The sequence below is a fragment of the Mizuhopecten yessoensis genome, unplaced genomic scaffold (genome assembly GCF_002113885.1).
Source record: "Mizuhopecten yessoensis strain PY_sf001 unplaced genomic scaffold, ASM211388v2 scaffold3271, whole genome shotgun sequence".
NCBI lineage: Eukaryota > Metazoa > Mollusca > Bivalvia > Pectinida > Pectinidae > Mizuhopecten > Mizuhopecten yessoensis.
In genome coordinates this window covers 67,826-86,562 of record NW_018404961.1, presented here as the reverse complement: position 1 = coordinate 86,562, position 18,737 = coordinate 67,826, and the positions used below count along the sequence as shown (strand labels likewise).

Genomic DNA, 18,737 nt, shown 5'->3' with positions numbered 1-18,737 from the left:
TACAAAAATCCTTCTGTGTTAATGTCACGTCTGTTGTAAAAGTTTATCTCAAATCGATTGATCTCATATGTCACATGAGTATACCTTTTATATTACCATGAAAGTAGCATTGTTTGAACATTATTCATGCTGAAATATTAGAGGAAAGCAGACGCAATGGAGGTTTTTGATTATACTTTTACTATCTTTGTATAAAGGTCACCAAAGAGGTTTGTGTTCTACCTGGTCAACATGCAGCATTCAGCTACCCGTGTATGACACACTATGGCAACCCGAGTGTAAGGAAGCGTGTCCGTGGTCACCCTGTATATTTTAGGTAAGTATAAGTTATATTTGATTTTTGTTTTGTTATCAAGGTAATTTTACGAGGAACTGTTAACCACTTAAAATCATAAAACTTAACTAAAAAACACTTTAGCAAGCTAAACTCAATCTAGCTAGGTATACGGCATCATTTCCTGTCCTTGTTTACTGCAATACAGCAATACAGACAGTTGTAATACTCTCTAGGTTGGCGGTATTTCTACTGATTGTATTGATTTTAATTGGTATAATATTGCAATTATGCAACTTACCTGACAATATGTATAACGATAATGGAGTTTTTTGTTTGTTTTATCTCACCATATTATATAAACTGGGGTTTAATAATGGTATGAACAACATACTGAAATGAAAGTGAAGTATCAACCCTTTACACGCCACTGCCTTGTGAACTTTGGCATTGTTTAGAACTGTTAGACCGAAAAACAAAACAAAAACATTGCTAATTATTCTGAAAATATTTCATTTACCAGAAAGTACATCAAACACTTTGAGCAATTTATTCTGTTGCTTGATTATCATTCTCATTTCTCACAGCGATTAGTGCTCAGTATCTAACTCGATTTTCTCGCAGCTTTTCCCAGCGGTTTGTATGTTTAGGTCGGCACAGCTTCTGACGTCAATCTACAAGTTAAATGGAAGAACCTCTTTTATTGCGTGTGTCATATAAAAATCAATCAAGACTGTTGCTATAGCAACAAAGTTTGCACTATTATTTATGACTTTATGTTTTCAGAAATACCTAAAATACTTCGTAAAACGCACTGGGGGTTCCAATAAAAGCGTATCAAAAGGTCACCGCGTTAACCTGAACTACCTGTGTATTAACGGTATCGATGAGCTTTCTGGGGGGAATATTTCGCTACCTCGTCAACACGTAAAATCTAACTACCTGTGTATGACATAACACTAAACACATGAGAGTGACAAACATTTGTCTGCGAGGTCACCATGCAACGTCACTGTACCTATAACGGGACACTTTTTAGGGAAATATCAATGTACTTTATATCATCCTATCAATTTAAAAAATGTTTCTTCATTTTGAAAAAACGAATACAGTGGGGTGCAAACGTAACTCGTTAGCCTAGTGCACATCCTTGTGCACTAGAGTGAACTACAGTGCACTAGGTAATTTTCTTAATCATATTATGTCTGGCATTTTAATCAGTTTATTCATACTATGATTTTCTCCCCTTACCGACTGCTCAATTTATCAATGAAAAATAGAATATAAGATGTTACCTTTTCATATTCTTAAAATGATTTAAGCAGTTTCCTTTTAAGTGAATAGCTAAATATCTATAAAGCGTGATGACCTATTAAAACCATGGTACATGTTTGATGGTTTAAAGTTGATAATACTCTGTCTTAAAGACAAAATCACCAGTAAAGTTCCTTCATAGTAATAACAGTATTACGTCTACTTAAAATGTATAAGTCTATCGTTATATTAACAAGTACATAATAGTGAATATTAGGATTTTGTCTGTATATTAATTTTGGAGAAAGAATATCGAAATATCATGGAGGTAACGCCATGTATTCTAAAAAGGAAAATACTGTGTAATACTGTGGTAATTAATTACTGTACAACCAGGCAAGCTGTAATACCTGCTACGTTATTGTGGTGAACACAGTAGACACAAGCGACGGGGTGGTGGTTGGGGATGTATTTTCTAATTTAACCAGCAGCATTTACATGTACCTGACGTATTTACATATATAACAAAGAAATCGAAATCAGACTAACTCACAGTTAATTTCTAAATTTTCCTAAAAGAAGGCAATTTGGGATTAACGAACTTTAATTAATTACACATCTTTAGCTTGAGCTTTACCTTTTAATTATACAATGCCTTGCCATAATAAACGATTTTCCTGGAATGTTATATGTTCTTGATTTGTTTATAAACAATTTTGGCTCAGTAAAGCATATGTTTATATATGTATATACGATGGAACTAATGAAGCCACTGGCCTTTTTTATAAAACAAAGAAGCAAATTACTCTCTTGATGTCGTGTTATTGAGAAACCTTTCATAAAAAAAAATATACAACTTTAACAAATCTTACCACATTTACCCATATCACATAACAGTTACTGATCCCCCACCCTGACAATACAACATTGATATTGAATGTGATGTGAATTGAACTATGATAAAGTGTACTTTAATTTTTTTTCTCTGAAATAGTAAAGCTATCTATATATTTTCCATAACCACTAGAGTTAGTGTACAATTTATCTTTGTACATGTATATGTTAATGGAAATTTTAAGTAATCAGAAGAAAATCAATATGCGTATCGATACTATGAAATATTTAGTCAAATGATATTTTCCTTTTAATTTCAATGTTCATATCATGAAGGAACCCATTTCATCATAAACAATTATTGAAATATGTACTTTAGTCTTTTAAACTTTGGTAAACACTGTAGTGCACCGGAGTTCACATGGTTGTGCACTGGAGTTAACACTGACGTGAACTGGAGTGCACCTCAGTGTTTTGTCTAGTGCACATTCTGTTCACTAGGTATGCACGTCATAGTGCGCAATATACCGCACAACTGCAGCATCCACTTTTCATTTCTACTATAAGTTGGTATTTCAGGCGCCTGCTTCTATAAATAGAACGCAAACACTATCAAGCTCATTTACATTGAAGGCCCTTGAACATGTATTAATGTACTCTGAAAGGGACACTCCGGTATTTTGGCTAATATTGCGGGATCAACGATCATTGTCAGCAGAAATGTATACATACTTCAAATATTTTAGAATCAAATGGAGTTCTGATTAAATTTCTTCTCCGAACTAGTTTTAGTTTTGGTAAAATAGTCTTTTGACAATGATATATAAATAAATAACGTCGAACGGGACGTGAATCACGAACGTTTTGTTTTGGTAATTATTCTACTTTGAAATTGTCCATGTAACGATGAATAGATGAATTAATAAAAAAACTGATATAGACAAAATCAGGGTTAGCGTAGTTATGGTAATAAAATGAGATAAAATATAATTGAAAATATATTTAATGATGGCAAGAATTGTTTTATAATGTTGAACAAGGAACACGTGGTTATTTATGTCAACGTTTAGTTGATAATGTATGCTTGCAACATTATTTATTCATTGTGCAGTGAGTAAAGCCAAAATTGAGGATGGATACCATTTTTACTCTAATGTTCATTTTGTTCACATTTACGTCAAAGTTATAGAAAGAAATATTTTTTATCGAAAATTTAGGGTAGTCAAGCTACTTCAGATATTAATTATTATAAAAAAATGTTAAGGAATGAAATAAAATGGAAAACAAACTGTGCATTTGGCTTTCAAGAAAAGAAAACAAAATGTGTTGAAAGGATAATCATAATGCTGTTTGTCATAAACATATAATTACTCCGTTATTGATCACCCTCAATGTAAATGTGAACACTTCGTTATAGATTTTACTTCTGATAACCAGTGCTAAGCATACCCTGAGATGTGTCTCACTGATTTTAATTTAGACGGTAACTAGAAAACGTTTTTTTTCTTTTCACGCCTAAATATCAGCATAAAATCGCATTTAAAACGTCAACATTTGTAAATATAAACGTCTAATTACAAAGTGGTATAGGGTATACAATTGTCAGAGTTGATCGATATAGCACAATTGTACTATTGTTACATGCTATTTTGTCAAGATCAACTAAATGGTAACCCGTTCATAGTAAAAGAAAACGTATTTTCGGAGTTTTCATGAAGATCATACGCGTTTGAACCATTTAAAAATGCCGATGTGTAAAAGAGACAACTACAGACATTTTTAAAAAGATATTCAAACATTGTATATAATTCGTGAATGGGATCACCCTGTTGACCATAGCGACATTTGTAAACACAGCATGGAGCTCTGATTGCATCATTTGTTTACGTTGTCAACATGAAAAACAAATATAAACATTTATCTTTTTTACAATAATTTTGAAACAAGTCTTCTTACGTATGCATATCACTTTTGTTGGCCGGATAAAAGCGTGCACGTGGTCGTTGTCGAATCCGGAATACCTGAAAAAAATCCAATACCTGTTCACGTCCGATTGGGGAAACGAACCTCGGCCGCGTTGATAGAAAGTTAGTGCGGTTTCCCCTGCACCACCCGACTATGTGATTATTAATCTTAGTCAACATGGGACACTCTTGTAGTGCAAGATAGGAACTCGAGTAGAATCTAGGAAATCTTCTTCTTTTTTCTCTTCATCCTTTTGCTATGGCCTATTTGTCGTGTAACAATTTATTCAATTTTAGTTGACAACATTTTCTTACTTACAGGAAACTGAGCTGCAGTGAACCTTTATCTAACAATTGCGACGGGAGGTTCATCACCATCTAAGGAGGTAGGTCTATGCATCAGTATACAGCAGTTACAGACTTGCATTAGTCATTTAATTTTCTCCTCATGACACACAGCTTTCCTCTGTCTACGGCATTGGCAAATGGTTTGGATAACTTATTTATTTGTGTCATTTATAGATACGGTATTGTAAACTACATTATTTAATTAATTCAAAATGGAGGATGTAACGCAATATTCAATAATCGTAAATAGTATGGATTCATCAGGAGAAAGAAGAAAGTACATCCTTACAAATTTACTTCATAAATATCGTATAAGTCTTAAATCGTTCCAAACATTTGTAATAGTTAATTCAGTTACCAAAAACACATATATCAATATTTACATTTGTGTTGCAGTCCCTCTAGATAACAGTACCAACTCAAAAATGTTGTTAGGAATCAATGAAAGCAGGTTTGTAGTAATATTAACAGTAATGCATGCACCGTTATAACACCTCTGACCTCACTATGTTATTCAACAGTCCCCCCCCCCCCCCCCCCCCCTCCACTTGTTGCAAAGTGGAACGACTTGTGTATTGTTCAACCGTGTATTTCATCACAATTGCCAACACATCATATTTCCCGCTAAAAAAGGCTTTTCAATTAATGCTGTTTTCAGGACGGTGTATTGCTTTTTTACGTGAAAAAACCCCACTATTTTTTCTTATTTCCAATAAATAGATTTGAATGTAATGGAACGCAAATATAAGGTTTGAAATGCATCTTTTATAACATGTATGAGGGTTGCATCAAACAGTTCCCTTCAACCATATTCTCCAAGATGTGCTAACGCTGAACAAAAATAATAGTTTATATCCAAATGACTACAGCTTCTATTCATAATGTACCTTGGACTGCCTCGGATGAGGAGAAACCTTATTGGTACACGCACCATGCCCAATATGTCCAATCTAAACTATGACACCATATTTCAATATCAGGTTTGTAAAGACATTAACACGAAAACGTCTTTAGTTTAAGAGAGCCATATCTATATTTACATCAACCACGATTACTATCGCACACCGTTCGTCCATAGTGCTCACGTGATGTATGGGAAATTTGATCACCCGGTTCGCTATCATACGCACGTGGCGCGCACACTCTCCAAACATCGTTCGCACACTATGTGTACAGCGCACATCGTATAAGGTTTTGTGCCCCTACACATATGTCTTTAAATGGAATTGATACGTATTCAAATGATATAGGGATACCATCCGTTGGATAATATATAACATACAATATGCTGAAAAGATTACAGACAGTTTTTAATATTCAACTACATCTCAGTTACAACTCAAATACAGTGCTTTAAACATATCGATTACATAATGTATTCCACATCGTCCAAACGTTCGCTGTCGGCACGGATTCTATACACCTTGAAATCCATCTTTATGACCGTTTTATGTCTTTCGTCTACGCATGCCTGTCCGGACCTGTCGATCGCTGATCTAACGTTAAGGATTACTGTCGATAGTATTACCTTCTTTCGGCATTCATCCGTGACGTACGACCAGCCGTTACCGATTGGTGTCGCTGATCAGAGACATATACAGTATAATTATCATTATGCAAATATATCGTTTTATATACCACCTGCCTCCCATCGTCTTTCCTTTGTTCCAGCGGCGAACCAGGCATTAGGGCTTTTACACTAGTACAGATGAGAATATCTATAATGATTAGGGCATTTTATAGGTAAAATGCAGCCATACCACGTTTGCAAATTGGACATTAATATTTGTGTTTTCATATATGTTATTTATAATTAACTATACAAATGAACTCAGTCAGAGTGTTAAAAAAACTGGATGTGATTCAATTAATTAGGCCTTTATCTGAAATGACCCAAAAAGTCACAGTGTGCCTTAATACTAATGGGGTCCCTTAGACGTAAATACATCGATCCAATTCACAAAATACCTATATTGTTTCGTATCTGATACCATAGCACTGTGGAGAGCATCCCCTACCTAACACGCTCTCCTTCATGCCATGTACCAGATATTGTATGGGACTTGTAAAATATACATACTTGTACCATCGTTTAAACTAAGATTAAATATCATTATGTCTGCCAGGTACCCGTGTCTTTGAAATAGCCAATAGCTTGGTGTTTTGCTTTATACAGGTAATAGTTTGTTAATCGGGTGAGACCAAATTAGTCCTTAATTACGGGCAAACTCATAATAATACCCATACACAGGTACACACTATATCTTTCATAAGTGAGCAACGTCATATTTTCCTTTTTTCTTTTCTTTTCTTGTTAGTTGTAACACTGATATATATGTTTGGCCAATATATGTTTAAGTTTTTTTGGGAGGGCAGTAAAACTATATATTATAACCCTTTAACACATTTTGCGTACATGCAAAATTATCTGTAGTTCAGAATACGGCATCATTTTTATTTTTTCTAGTTTCATGTATTTTCACTCTGATACATTTTCTGTTTGAAGGATAATTTATCAATCTCCTTTACTTGTTCTCGTAACAACCTTATCTGAATAGATGTTTTTGTATTACTGCTGGTGATTCCAGTTGTGTATAACTACTATTACACTGCTCAAGCCACAACATCCCTCACCAAGTACTACATGTATGCCACGGCCAAAGCCGCAACCCCACCCAACCTCCATCCCCATCTGTTCATGTACCCCGCCACCCTCAAAAAGGTGTGGAATAGTTGACTCACACCTTTGGCCACCATCAATTAAATAGGTCTGTGAACCATGATAGAGACGTTTGCTCCTTTAAGGTCAGTGGTTCGTAGCCACAGGGCAAAGGTATTCTAGTTTACGATGATTTTATTGTATATCTTTGCATACATGACAATAAAATTCACATTCAATTGCTTTTAAATCAAGAAAGTTTGTATTATTTTTTTTGTTAATAAATGGACATTAGCACATTAAAAACCATGCATTAATATAATTAAATAGCATATCCCCCACCCCGAACACATTCTGGATCCGCCTCTACTGTGTACCACATACTAGTTTATTGGAATAATGTTTGAAAAATGCGTATCATGTTTAGATCTCCCTCGCAAGACACTTTAACACAGCATGGCGTGATATGCTGACTAATCATTAAACACGATTGGAAATAAGCAGTAAAATCAACAGCGATCTAACTTCATTGTCGAAGTGAATGTCTTTGAACGGTGTTTACGATACATATTTTCTTTTTACAAATTCGAGTGGAGTAACTCCCCAAAACTGACGTTTAAAGGTTGTTGACGTCATACTTTAATGTTTAGAAATAAAAGGAGGCATGGCGACCTTGCCGCTGTTTCGGCCTTAACGTGACAAACAGTGAAATAAAAAAATGATATTTTCTAATTTGGCACATTTAGACATTTAACTTAGATATATCTTAAATGTCCATGTACATAATCAGAACAAAGAGTTACTAATCTGATCAGTGGATAACACACTCGCCCCTCACCAATTAAGGCGGCTGGGGTTCTTCTCACCGATCAAACTTGAATAGGTATGGGGCTACCTGCCGGACCACATGGGCTTTCTCCAGTTACTCCGATTTCTTCCCACATTAGGACCACCCGGGCGCTAGCATCAGGGATAGTAACTTGAAATACCTTGTCTTATAAAATTAATAAAAGTTTGCAAAACAAGGGGGGAGGGGTTCCGACATATAATGCTTTCAATTATGTCTGAGCAAGCTAGATATTTCTGTAATAAATAGAAAAAGAAATATTCCTGTTATAAAGGTGTGGAGTAGTTGACTCAAACCTATCACCAACATCAATTAAATAGGTCAGCGAACCATGATAGAGACATTTGTAGTTTAAGAGGGTTTTATTTAAGAATATGTTTGCTTAGAAAAAATAATTACTGTTACACATATTCTACATTATTGAACGGACACCCTTTTATAAAATGTTTCATTAAAACAACGTCGTTCGTAAATACATAGTTCATACTATTTACCTATATATGTTAAATACTCTTAACATTATACACTTATCAACACAAATGGACTTATTGAATTGATTCTCATTGGATTAATGGTTCCTTCCTTGTAATTTCCCCGCAGTATTTACAACATAATGAAAACTTATCATACAATCGTTGACCAACATATACAGTGTCTGATACGACAGTGAGCGTACCCCACTTACTCGAGTATCCCATATACCGCGAATAGAACGCTTGGTCCCGACAGTGATATTATATATTCTTTGTATATTAATATCGGTTAACTCGAATTACCATTGCTCGAATACTCCGTATTCCTCGAACTCTGATTTGTCCCCGATCACTCAAAACCTTAATCCATTCGTCGAACAGGTAGACAAACCTATACCTCGAGGCACAGACTGCGGTCCACTCTCAGATTCAGATTCAGATTTTTATTTCCTTTGTGAGTAGACATACAATGACATTCAAATAGAACAGTATATTACAAATTTACAATGGTATATGTATAAAATAATGGTCAAATACAATGTGATGCATATTGTACAATGACATACGTGATAACAATACAGTATATTACAATGACATACGGGATAACAATACAGTATATTACAATGGCAACCGTGATAACAATACAGTATATTACAATGACATACGGGATAACAATACAGTATATTACAATGGCAATCGTGATAACAATACAGTATATTACAATGGCATACGTGTTAACAATACAGTATATTACAATGGCATACGTGTTAACAATACAGTATATTACAATGGCAAACGTGATAACAATACAGTATATTAAAATGGCAAACGTGATAACAATACAGTATATTACAATGGCATACTCATTATTCGTGCAGTACGACCAAATGACATACATCATAAGCGACAGCATATTACACTGAAATACACTAAAATCGTAAGGTATGATACAGTGACGTCATAACACTAGTTTATTACTATGATAATGAAAGTATGATATCTTTTAATGACTTATTTTACAGAGTAACAAAATTTAATACAGTAACATACAATGTATATCAACGCTCATGTCACGAATAAATATAATCTAGTAGAACAATAAAAATGCATTAACATAGTGTAGTGACAGTGATATAAACTTCCAGATTACTACATAGAAAATACTCGTCGATGTTTCGACGTTGTGTTTATTATGATTATTTTACAACAGTGTATAGATTTTTTTATGACATAAGAAAGTTAATGAACGGGTACAGTATTTCTTTACATATACACATGATACAAATCTCTTATTAAATATGATATACTGAAATGTACAATTACAGGAAAAAAGGTGTTAAAAAGATTATACTTTATTCAATTCCTGAACGTGTTGAGTATTAAATACCTGAATCAATTTGAAAACACTTGGTCGTTTGTAATACTAAGGCTTAATAAACTCGCACCTGAATAAAATTAATCTTCAATGTCTTTCCCTGTTCAATATTTAAATTATGCGAGCTAAGTCTAAAAAGAGCTATAGGTAATAATTCGTTTTCTTAAATATATTTGCAGTGACAATTTATCTATCAGACGTCGATAAAGGAAACCGTCCTGAGTTGTTTGGATGGTTATTAATGTTTCCTGCCGGTAAATATCGAAAAGTTTTTGCTCAATGATTATATAGATATTTCTATCATTGCTAACATTGTCCCCAACATAAGTTAATCCAAATGTGTTAAGTTCAGTGCGGATATATAAAATCCAAATATCATTTGACAAAAGTATTTTCTCGTAAACAATTCTTAAAATGCAATTATTCGAAGTTTCAGTTATGTTTAACCAATATTTAATATGTTTCAATTTTTAACATACAGACAATGGTAATATTCCTAATTCACAATAAACTAAATTAGTACAGGTACTCTTCTTGACTCCGAGTAACCTTTTACAAATCTGTATGTGTATCTTTTCAATATCCAGAGCCCCATACTTCGGCACTGTAACTGAAGACACTATTAATATAAGTGTCGAAAACAGAACATTGTGTTTTGATATTAGAATTATGATTTTTAAACTTATAACATAACGCAAAATATGCAGTATTACCATTATGATGGTGTCGGCCTGTCGTCAAATAATTACAGGATTAACGGCAGGATCATTTGTACCTATACCGTTACCCTACTTAGCTGAATTATTACTTGTGTTCATATTTTTTTCTAGATGATTTTGAGGAAGTGTTATTTCATTCATTCTTTATTATCCAGAAGCCCTTAGGCTTATAGGTACATACATATATACATATAGCATTCTCTAAACATAATAAGAATATACAGGAGAGTGACATCACAGTATACACATAGCAATACTCATTTGACAATTACAGTTATGAAACACCACAAAATATCAACCTAGTATACAATGAGTGTTACTTAGAGGCGAACGCTTAATAAAGTTATACTGTATACATTTTAATTCATTGAATGAAATTGAATGAATTGAACCACCTGATAATAGTATGAACTGTCAGTGCGAGCCGTAATGGCAACACATGTTCGAAAATTGCGGGAAAATGAGTGTGAATTGATTCTATGCTAGATGAAGGCTTTAAAAACGTTCGTCCGTCCGGTCGATCAGCGTTTCTCCGTGACTGTATAGGTTTTCTTTTTTAGCACAAACTATTTATTTTACATTTTCAATGAATACCTGGTATGTTTTGTAATATCCCCAGCAGATTTTTATATCCAGTAACAATTCAATTGTTTACGAGCCGGTATTACTGATGATACCCTTCGATGTCCTACATATTATTTTGATATTTTTATTTTTCTCGAACTGAAAATTGTTTCCATGTAGTACTTGCGCTTGATTATTTGTCTTAAGCTTAAAAATAGCAACAGTTGATATTTATATATCCGTATATATATACCAGCAATACGTTCGTCGCATATTGAACAATGCCGAACTGACGTTCACAATATGTTGTGACGCGACTGTGACGTCACTGTCAACACGCGTCATCGTAGTGTTGACAATACATTCACTGAAGCCAACTTGAATCGTCTGCAGCTAGAATCTATACCGCGTTATTTTAAATATTTTGATTTACTTTATTCTTATTCCTACAGTTCAGTGTACATTTTTTTTTTATTTGTAACTACATTGTAGGCAGGAACACATAATGGCTATATTTGACGTAGTCCAGACGTATTTCATGCCATTATGCTACTTTTGAAAATTTCTTCTGAAGTCATTTTAACACAATTATCAAATACAAAAAAGTGTCTTTCTCAATTTTTCAACAAACACCAACAGATTTGTTTTCTTCTGAATTTTCATCTCAGAAAATCGTCCTATTTCTCCGTTACCTGATTGTTAAGAACATGCCTGTTAAGGCGCATTTTGTTGTGCCGTTTTTTTCTTCACCTTACCAAACTATCTTAGAGGAAATATGCAGTAAATCTCCTACAGTACATTTATAATTGTGCAAATATACTTTTGTTTAAATAATCACTATTGGTATCTGAATAATTGAATGAACCAGTGGAAATGACATCTGGATGAAATGATGTTATATCGCCAATATTTGATTTGCAAGTATTTCCGGTTTTGAAAACAACGAACCAGGGAAGATCCAATGCGGGAGGGTTCAATATGGGGTAAGGGCAATTTGCGGGAGATCGGGCCCAGCTTGGCCCCGGGATAACTCCGGAAGCTCAAATTTCGTTACCACAGTCATTATAATGCATCTTCCAACCCTACTTGACTCTTTACCGTATTTACGCACGTGATCAGACACGACGCCATGCTTCCCACTTCATAATTCCTTCAGCCTTCCTCGTTTACGGACGTGTTTTGGTTCTTACTACGGTGTTCAAAGTGCTACTGGCGTTGTTTGTACCGATATATTATTGTATCCTTTATACTATTACTTATTTGTGTTTTAATTTATCGTTTTGCTTTATTTTGCGCCGTTTTGCGACCAGGCTCCGGCCACGTGTTCGCGTTTGTTTACGTTGAGATGGAGACTCCTCCTTTTCAAAGGCGCTGTCCTGTGGGTCTTCGAGGCTTCCAACCCCCACCCTTACTGTCCTAGCTGTCGGCCTTGTTCTCTGGAGCAGCCTTGTGTGGCCCTATGTTCCCTCCCCCGCCCCCCAACTGGTCCTGCCTCTNCCCGCCTTCTTGCCAGCGGCGATGGGCCCCCCTCCATCCGCCACCAAGCCGTTTTCGTAAGCGTTCACGCTCCCGGCCAGGTTCTGCTACCGGTTCTGTCATGCAGAGACCGCGTGATGCTAGGGCTACTGGTCGTGCTGCGTTGTTTCGAGCTCCTATTTTGGAGTACCAGTAACGTCCGGTGTCCTGCGTCGACTCCTACCTTGCAGCAGGTTCCAGGTAATCTCTATCCCGCTCCTGCTGTCTCTCATGGACTATCGCTTGCTCCGATAGTTCCTTCGGGTAGGTCACGGTCTCTCCCCCCCTCCTCGCACCCCTCCTCGGAGGGTTACGTTGATTGAGGTAGATTCGGCGGGTGCCTCTAGTGATGAGAGGGACGTTCTTCGGGGCTCTCCCGGTTTCTCCAATTTTACGGAGACTCGGGATGAGGATAAAGTTGGCGAGTTTTCTGACTCTGATTTGGAGTCAATTGAATCGTCTGGGTTGGACTCGGAAGGCCCTTCCGATGTTTCCCAATCCCGGCCCCGAGATGCTGATCCGGTGCCTCCAGAGGTTTCTGCTTTGTTTCGCACTCTACGTGCGGAAGTTATGAAGCTCCTGGGGGACGGGGTTTGCCCACTCCCTTCCTCGGACTCGGCCGTCCCAAAGCGCACTTCGCTCTTTCAGAGCATGTTGCCTCCCCTAGCATCTGCCTCCTCGGCCTCTGCTATGTCTCTTGCGGAGGGACGAGGCGTTGATAAGTCCCTCGTTCAGGTCAACGCATTATTAAAGCAGAAGGTGAGCAAGGCTCGCAAGCCTTTTTCCCTCTCTGCTTTACAGGTCGTGGTTGCTGATATTAGCTGTAGATACGTACCGCAATCACGACCCAGTCTTGGCCCCTAATTCCGTTTCCCTTGAGAGGGATCTGGATAAGTGGCCGGGACGGTGTGTTGACCAGGATGTAATGGGGCATAGGGAGCACTCTTAGTTGGAGCGTCTCCTTAGGCTAGCTCTCCATGTTCTGTCCTACGCAGACTGATTTACTTCTGCGTTGGCCTTACTGTCGACTGCCATGTCACACTTTGTTGTTGCCTGCCGGTTGTCAGTCCTTTCTGAACTGCCAGTCGACGATCCCTATCGGGCTACCCTTTTGGAGGCTCCCTTGACTGGCGAGGATTTGTTTGGCGGGGTCCTATCCTCAGTGCAACCTGAGATGAGGTTGGACCCGTTTGCGTCTGAGGATGCATGCCACAGTTCTGCAGGCAAGGCGCTGGCAGGAAGAGGCAGGCTTCTGGCCCCTCCAGGCGTAGGAGGAAGAATGCAAAGACTGCTGCTTTGCAGCAGGAGGCTGCCCCTCCGACTTCCGCTCCGTCGGAACGTCGGAAATCTTCCTTCCACCGTAGGGGTTCCCATAGGGGTCGAGGCAAAGCCAAATTTTCTAGAGGTATGAAGAGTTCCTGACTCTTCCTTGCCCTTGGTAACTCCTTGTCCACTGTCTGTCGCCGCTCCCACGCCCATGGGCGCGGGAGGCTCCGCCGATGTGGTTTGGGAAGAGCTAGATTGACCCCTTCCGGACCTACCTTTCGGTTCTTCTTACGCTGATGTCATGACAGCTGCTGTTTGGAGGGGTCTTTCTACGTTTACGGAGTTCTATCTCCGATCTTTGTCAGGACAGTCTGACGGGTTGTATTCTTTGGGCCCTCTTGTGACTGCCCAATCCGTTGTCTGTCCTCCCTTTTTTGCATGAGCCTTTGTATGTCTTCTCCGCGTGATCCGGAAGGCTGGTCGTAATCAGGCTCTGTGTCACAAAAGATAAGATATTTTGAATGTTTCCTTTGGGGGTATGGGTCATTAGGTGAGTTCCATCCCATCCTCCCCTTGTCTCCTTGGCTCTCAGGTTTTTGGGCTTTGGAATTATGAAGTGGGAAGAATGGCTTAGTGTCTGATCACGTGCGTAAATACTGCCGTGTGATTGGTGGGGTTTTCCAGTGGTTCCCTAGCGGAAAAAAAGTCTTTATTTACGTATGTAAATAGCCAAGTATGGTTGAAATATGCATTAAAATGACTGTGGTAAGTATTTATAATAAAAATTGGTTTCACAAGAGAAACCTCAAATTAATACATATAACTTTCATGATCTTAGCAGTGCAGTTCACTGGGCAGGACATTCACACAGGTGGGGAAAAAATAACTTAAGACCAGATTTTTTACACAAACAATAGGATACATGTCTATGCTAATGTTGTTATTTTTACAACCTGATCTCATATTAAATTTAATTAAAAACATAATGATTATAAATTTTCCTATTTGACTGTGTAAAGGAAACTGTTTCATTTGTTATAATACGCATCGTGTAGCCTACAGCAGAATCTCAAAACAAATGTGCCTGACACATGTAGTTAAGTCTTCTTCCACACGGAAGTGATTATTTTATTATAAATCATATGAATTCCAATATGTATATATCCTTTCTAATGTCCAATAATAGTGTGTACGTCCGTGAATGGTTTTCACTATTTGTAAGTTACGTCAAAAATAAATATCAATAGGCCATACACTTATACTATAAGTGAAAAAGTAAATTGTTATATTTTTTGTAAATAATAGATAAGGAAAAAGTACATCTTATATTTCCAATTCATCAAAAGAACGTATTTTTCAGCTAGATGTTAATTGTCAGATTGTACTCGTATATGTTATATGTGTATCGATAGCGTTATGTATACGTAAAGTAAGAGTATTGTTCTTTGTATCGTTGCAGGGTAAGATTTATCTACAATAAACCACTAACGTCGAGCTTGGGTTATTAATTCACCCCCAAATACCCCTCGGTTTCAGTAACATTATCAACAGTAATATATTTACATATTTTGATGGCACTTATACTTGAAATACTTTAATTCTTACATTACTCCGGTAATTATTTACCAAATAAAAATATCAAGTGTTAAAGCAAGGATTTATATCCTATTCTTTGGTTTAAACACGTGATCAGATATGACCGCGGTTTGGTAGTCATTGCCTGAGTTAGCTATAAATGTGATTTGACCGAATACCCCAGTACTAAGGTTAAGCGGCCTCATTGACCGTTCTTGCTACCGGCCAGTGTCATGCGTATTAGCCGATAACGGCCGATAGGTCTGCGTTTGTTCCGAACGATAATACAGGCCTGACTAGCGGGCGGTCAGCGTTCAGAAAATGTCATGTTTTCAATAGTCTAGACTTCGTTAGTCATGTGTATTTTGTTGCAGTCAAGGACGTTCCTAATATCAAATGTGACCAGTTGCAATAAAAAATAATAATAAATATAATAGATATACGAAAATAAATAACAAGCATGCAGTTCGTCCAATAACAAATGGGACTACAGCTGTTTTCTGTTGGTTTTTTTTTGTCATGCAGTTGTTAAATTTAAAATAAATACCAAATCATCTTCATATATAATAACGGCTGTATTATTTTATATGCCAAAACACTCGCCGAGTTGAAGGTTTAGTGTCTATTATTTCCTGTATTGTGTTACAGACATCACGGACCATGTCTAAAAGTACACCTCTACACCGTGCCGTCTACCGGGGAGACATCGATCAAGTAAAGGAGCTGGTCAGGTCTGGGGCGGACCTCGGTGCAACTAGAAACGGATGGACACCTCTGATGGATGCCATGCTGTCAGGAGAAGAAGATGTTGCGGCATACCTTGCCAAGAAGATGAGTGTCCAGGACTTGAATGTGGTGGACAGCAACGGGTTCAATGTGTTGCATATGATGGTTATATGGCGTCGTCCGTGGGCACATGTTATACAGGACATAGTTGATACCTGTCCTAGTATGTTACACCAGGAGAAAAGTTCAGGGCGCCGACCGATAGATATTGCAAGACTTGGATTACCACTAAGTCAGGGTGTTTACGACATTCTCGGTAAGTACGCTTAGCCGCAGTTATGTTAATCCTCACTTATTCACATATTATTGATATACCATTATGTATGCACAAACACACTTATTAATAAAGAACACCTAGTGCAGTTTATATGTGAACACATTTCTTAAAGCATTCAGCTTTTTATGATGGTTGCAGTTATATTCAATGAATTTATTTTGTTTATCTAAAAAATATTCATAACAGAAATCCGCTCGTTGGGATCTGTCTATAAAATTGTCATAATTATAAGTTTTAATGCGATTTAATACCTAATATTTATTATTTTTTTGACAGTGAATTGAAATATCATTTTTAAAAATGAGGCATGCTTTAACCCTTAGATTGCCTGAGGGCCAGATCGGCCTGATCTGAATTTTACGTTGTTTGCCGTAGGGCCGATCTGGGCCGTTCGGCTTTTAACGACTTTTGACGTCACGTGTGACATGAACGATCTGGAAACTGTTTGTTCTATTAGGCGATTTATTTTCGACTTTGAAGCATTATTAAATAATAGATGCACTTATCGTACCAAAGGAAAGCTGATAACCTAACTTCAAGTTCATCTATAGATAAGATGACATGATTTTTCCGTTTTTAAAAATACGCGTCCATATAATATAAGGGAAATAACGAAATCAGGAAACTATAGTGCGTGTTTTGTTTCCTGTTTTTCACGCAGTATATTCTGATGGGATCTCTACTTTCTGTATCGTTGTCAAGTGATCGAGTAAGGGTATAGATGTGGTGGATTTATTTATTTGTCTTGGACTGTCTGTGAACATTCTGAACAATAGTTTCAGTATAAAAGAAACTATTCACGGACTTTTGTGCTGTAAGCGATGTATTTGAACTATCGATTTCTCGGAGATAGGACGTTGGATACGGCCAGTGGATATATGACACGGACAAGGCGCTCGCCACGACTCTTTGTTGTTAATGTGTGTCGACCCTTATTTACAAATTGTCTGGTATAAAAATGTGTTCAAACTAAATAAATGTCTGTATTGCATACCTTAGCAATCGCAAACAATTGCGGAAAGGCTTTAAGGGGATAACCCTACTGTATTTTGAAAGTTGCGGCGGTATATCGTGATTATACTGTCGTAAATTGAGTTTTACTGGCGACGCAGTAAAACGGTTGTTTGCAACAATATTATCACGATATTCGCAGGAAATTTGTAAATACAATAAAGTTATCCCCATTCTAATTCATATCAGCCATAACCACCAACAGAAACGACGGTTTTAAGATATTTTTTAGAGTTTTCTACAAATTCTGAGTCACTCTGCTCCGGCTTGGTGACGTCAGGAAAATTTGAGGAGAGGCAGTATAACGTTGACCTTTCGGGGTCACGCATTTGCTTGTGACGTCATGGATAATCAATTTCATGACGAGTCAGGGTCAGTCGGGGTCATTGACGTCATTAACCTTTGCTACCCGGACTTTTTTATGCAAATGAAAGGTTTGCGGACGGTATGTCGTACCGCATATTAAATAAATTAGATTTTACAATTGAGCCAGTTGTTCAGATCAATTGGTTAGATCAATAGTATCATTCATAAAAGTTGCATAAGGTATGCCTCTTTCAGTTTGCATAAATTATTGATCAAATAAATAGCCATACTGGAAAAAGCTTGCAGTGCATAGTACGCAACGTAACTAGGGGCGCGTTCGGATTCGAATATATATATAGTTGGTTGGTCGGTGTATGGATTTTTCGCCTACATGACTCCACCCAAACGGGTTTCGTCTCACTGACGGAGGTCGGTGTTCTGTCGGCGTGAGGAGTTGCCTTCCCTCGGGAGAAGGGTATGGAAGGGTTGGGGTGGGGGTCGCCTTTACTTTACCATATTTTGAGTGTTACTTTCCCCCGGATTGGTAACGTCAGGAATATTGGAGGTGAGGCAGAATTACGTTGACCTTTCGGGGTCACGCTATTGTTCGTGACGTCATGGATAATCAATTTCATGACGAGTCAGGGTCACTCGGGGTCATTGACGTCATTAACCTTTGCTACCCGGGCT

The 18,737-nt window shown here is 37.3% G+C and overlaps 1 protein-coding gene and 1 long non-coding RNA gene across 2 annotated transcripts in view; both read left to right on the top strand.

The window, feature by feature from the left end:
- Window positions 1–277, top strand: part of LOC110447275 — a 30,365-nt gene extending 30,088 nt beyond the window's left edge. The window contains exon 3 of the long non-coding RNA XR_002462576.1: window positions 198–277. This is a non-coding gene — a long non-coding RNA (uncharacterized LOC110447275). The remainder of the gene's footprint in view (window positions 1–197) is intronic.
- Window positions 278–4,661: 4,384 nt separating this feature from the next.
- The window catches only part of LOC110447276, a 41,766-nt gene continuing 27,690 nt past the window's right edge, over window positions 4,662–18,737 (top strand). The window contains exons 1-2 of the mRNA XM_021492853.1: window positions 4,662–4,712; window positions 16,316–16,709. Coding sequence (XP_021348528.1) covers window positions 16,328–16,709 — 382 coding nt within the window. The 5' untranslated portion in view covers window positions 4,662–4,712; window positions 16,316–16,327. The remainder of the gene's footprint in view (window positions 4,713–16,315; window positions 16,710–18,737) is intronic.